General features: G+C 41.2%; 1 protein-coding gene across 1 annotated transcript in view; it reads left to right on the top strand.

Annotated features, from left to right (window-relative positions):
• The first annotated feature begins 3,202 nt into the window (after positions 1-3,202).
• ndufs5 (NADH:ubiquinone oxidoreductase subunit S5) overlaps positions 3,203-4,505 on the top strand; it is a 2,839-nt gene continuing 1,536 nt past the window's right edge. The window contains exons 1-2 of the mRNA XM_079232413.1: positions 3,203-3,283; positions 4,051-4,271. Coding sequence (XP_079088539.1) covers positions 4,056-4,271 — 216 coding nt within the window. The 5' untranslated portion in view covers positions 3,203-3,283; positions 4,051-4,055. The remainder of the gene's footprint in view (positions 3,284-4,050; positions 4,272-4,505) is intronic.

The following is a 4,505-nucleotide window of genomic DNA, read 5'->3' as shown; positions in this document are numbered from 1 at the left end:
CTTATCGACACTCACTGACCGTGTGTGTGTGTGTGTGGGTGGGTGTGTGTGTGGGTGGGTGGGTGTGTGTGGGTGCGTGTGTGTGTGTGTGTTTGCGTTCTCCTGATGAATATATTTGTCCCACTTTTTGAATGAGCACTTGTGCACTTTATCTGGGATTTATCGTATTTATCTTCTTTTTTTCTATTTCTTTTTTGCTGTTCATCATCTTTTACTACGAGTGACTTCAGTTGCATACGAAAGTCTGTGGTCAACCAAAATAAATCACCTACCAGAAGGCCTTTTATGTTGGATGTAACTAGAGAAGAATTTGGCTGCAGAACATCCGTCTGTACTTTTAAAGGGCCAGTGTGTACGTGGTGGGACACTGGCGGCCTCTAGTGGCGAGGTTGTAGACTGCAACTTCTCCCCGCCCGACAAGCGCCTAAGTGGACTACGGTGGACGCCGCGAAAACACGTATGACCTGGAGCCAGTGTTTGGTTGGTCTGTTCTGGGCTCCTGTAGGAACATGGCTCTGTGAAGAGGACCTACTAGTGACTCTCCTCCTCCTCTAATGCTGCACACTGGCCCTTTAAACACGAGGAGCATCCACAGTGTTTTTATCAGTTTCTTTTGGGTTATCATCCTTTGGAGCCAAGCACTCTTCTAAATCATACCCACTAGCTCTCTTCGCTTTGTCCCACCTCTGTGCTTCAGTGTGAGCAGGTTTCCCAGCAGGTTTCTTTAATCTGCAGGGGGATCAACTCGGGAACCCTTTCTCATCTCGGAGTAGCTTTATGGATTTAGCTGCTTGTGTAACTCTGCAGAGCTTTGTTTGGTCTGCACTTCTCACTTGTTCCGGCTTGTGGGAAGAAAACACACACGAATGTACCGCGGACGGAAAGACGAACTTCCTGAAAGAGTCCGAATGAGTGTTAACAGAAACACAGGTGGTCCTTATTTGAAAGAGGTTTTAGAGTATATAGACAGCAATATTAAAGTGTTATTATATTGTTTGTGTATTTCCTGTCACTGTTGAAGCCCGGCTCTGTGTAGGGGTTGTACACGCAGGACTGTGAAAGACGACCTGTGGACCTTTTGGGGAAATAAATAAATAAACACAATCTCATGTTGCACCAAAGTTGTGTTACAGTTTTTTTCAGTCCGACAACGTTTTAATAACTGCATAGTAACAGAAATCATTCACAAAATATTGAAGTATTTTTAAGCAACCAGAGAAGTAATATGGAAATGAACAAAATATTGGTAAGGAAAAGATATTCCAGAATAAAAATTCATTTTGAATATCTTTGTGCTGCTTTTTAATTCAGTTTCAACTTTAAAAAGTATACAAAAATTATTAATTAAATTAATAAAAAAGATCTGATCAGCTACACAAACCCCATAACGATCAAAATGTAAATATTTGAAAACAGCTCAAACTGAAACTCTTTCAAAAACAGCCACACGGATATGATATAGAATAGATGGATATAGCAATGTTTCTTATGTCTTGGGATTCATTATGTACACGACATATTACATTAAATGTTTTTTATATTATACATAAACATCTGCAGGATCAATTCAACATGCTTCTACACATCTGTACATCATGATTAGCAGAGAAGAATGATATATTTGAGTGTATCAAGTATGAAAGTGTTGTATTAGAAAATTGTCCTAAGATGACCTAATGGAAACATATCTGACTCGGCTTTATTAGCAGATTATATGCACACATACTAGGTTATACAATAGAGCGTGTGTTCTGTCGAATGTAAACTAATGGAAATAAATACTAAATGGGTGAAGTACTACATTACTTTATGAAGTAGGTGGCTATATACAGTATATGATCTATAGAGAGCGTGCATGATTTATATGGATAGAACGTTCATGTGTATTTTAAAGTGCAAGTATGTCATTTATCATTTGAATGTGAGTGGATTCGGTGATTTGATTTCAGGGGTGTGGAACAATATTTCACTTTTTACTCCACTAAATTGACTTTATAGCTTTAGTTATTAGTTACTTTACAGATTTATAAATGAGTAAAACAAAGTATTATCTACAAAACAAATGTGATCTAGTATTTAATAATAGCTCCACTTTGACCAGGTTTAACATTAAAGTGATGAACACATTAATGCATCTCTTATAATAATCAGGAAAGCTGGTCTGAACCATCGAGGGAATCATCAGAGACTCACTCCACCAGCTCACTCTCTGCTCAACACAAACACAGAGCCTCACTCCACCAGCTCACTCTCTGCTCAACACAAACACAGAGACTCACTCCACCAGCTCACTCTCTGCTCAACACAAACACAGAGCCTCACTCCACCAGCTCACTCTCTGCTCAACACAAACACAGAGACTCACTCCACCAGCTCACTCTGTGCTCAACACAAACACAGAGCCTCACTCCACCAGCTCACTCTGCTCAACACAAACACAGACGTATCCTGAGACCAGCAGAGCGACAGCATCATCACTCACAGAACTCGTTTCTTCAACAGCTTCTTCCTGCCACAGACTGATGGCAAAACAAAACTGTTAAAATAGGCGTAACAATAACCAAACACTACCTCACTTCACTTATCATGTGCAATATGTCATAAGTTTGTCTGTGAAATCATGCGTCATATACCTTCTGATAAAGGGGCCATATTCTAACCCACATAACTTTCTACCACCTCTCAAAATGAGCAATATTCCCATATAACTCTCCCCTTTTCACAATCCAGGAAGAGCACTCAACTGTATCTAACACTGTTCTTGTACATATACCACCGTTTGTATAGTGTTTTCATATTTTATATGTTTTCTCTTTCTTATTATAGTGTGTTTTTATTTCCCAAACTGTTGACTCAGAGAGCCCTGCACAAACAAATCCAATGTGTCTGGACTGTTGGTCTAGGCACAAATGGCAAAATAAAAACCTTGAACCTTGAATAATCCACTGATATCATATATATTATTCTGAAATGGGGCATTCTGCAAAATGACTACTTCTACTTTAGGTAGGCTATTTTAAGTATAATGTAATGCTCACACTGTTGTACTTTACCTTAAGAGTTTGAATGCAGTACCTTTACCACACTGGGTACTCCTTCCACTTCAGTTGTAGGTTTAGAAGTATTCCAGTAGGCGGCGGTAATGTACCGTTAAGAAAAAAACTTGACAGCACATCCGCGTCTCTTCACGACACAGATTACACTTTACGGCCGTGTTTTTATCAGCCGCAAAGCGAAAAGCTTGGAGTCGGAGGAAGGTTAAAGTGAATCCCAGTAAAACACGGTAAATACAGATCTATTATGTCTGTTGTCGGGTTTTCATCCGCGTGTTAGTCACATAGACATCGTGTTGAGTTTATTCACCTTTAGAAAGTAGCACCAGTCTGTAAATGTCGTAAAAGCAGAGCGGCTTGACGTTAGCATTAACAAGCTGTCATTGAAGAAGACTAGCATAACGTTACACGGGAACACGCCTGGCCACAGGGTATAATAAGCAACAGTTTGTAGTTAATTAGTTAGTTAGTTTATTTAAATGTCAGTTAGAACGCGTTCACGTCGGGGTATTTTACAGAGAATGTTAGCCAGCTAGCTAGTGTAGTTAGCTCTGTGCTAGCTGGCTAGCTTCGGTTAGCCGAGAGAGTAGAGAGGGGTGTATCTGTTATGTAAGGCCTCTAGTAAAAAGTGTTGTACTCATACACAGTATCATACACGTAGCTTCCTGTGAAAGAGGGATTTCCTCCGGGGTCCACAGTGACGTGTGGCTCTGTAATCTCCACTGTTGTCTCTGATGTGGAGTCATATTTGAGGTCAAAACCAGTGTTGTGTCCCCACCCTCTCATCTCTTCTGCCAGTTTTACCTTTTTTTATTATTATGTCGTCTTCTATTGCACTGTGTTTATTGTTATGCACCACTCGCAGCATAATTCCTTTTGTGTAACATACTTTAATAATGATTCAGTTTTCCTCCCCTGATCTGTGTGGTCCTCCCGTCTTCTCCACCACGTCCCATTTCGCTCATCCTTCTTTCCTCTCTGTCTCCTCACCCTTCAGCCGCCATGCCCTTCGTGGACGTCCAGTCGCGGCTCGGCATCAACCTGGACGGCTGGTTGCTGCTGCAGAGCGGAGAGCAGCCCAACAAGAGGGCGGCTCGCTGCCACGCCTTCGAGAAGGAGTGGGTGGAGTGCAGCCACGGCATCGGGCAGACCCGCGCCAAGAAGGAGTGCAAGCTGGAGTTCGATGACTTCTACGAGTGCATGCACAGGCAGAAGACAGTGAGGGACTGTTCATTACACCTATCACTTACTGACCTACTAAGATATTAACATGTCGTCAGAACAAAAAGAAGACATTTCAGTATTCACTTTTTCCACATTTGAATGGTTCATTACGCTAAATTGCATTGAATCACAGGTGATTTATGTTTTGCTTTTCAGCAGATAAAGTGAAAACTGTGACTATTCCTGTTGTTCAGTTTAAAAACAAATCCACTCCGTGGTTTGTCTGCA

Source organism: Taurulus bubalis (genome assembly GCF_910589615.1).
Source record: "Taurulus bubalis genome assembly, chromosome: 16".
Classification (NCBI taxonomy): Eukaryota; Metazoa; Chordata; class Actinopteri; order Perciformes; family Cottidae; genus Taurulus; species Taurulus bubalis.
This window is presented reverse-complemented; position numbering and strand designations above follow the sequence as displayed.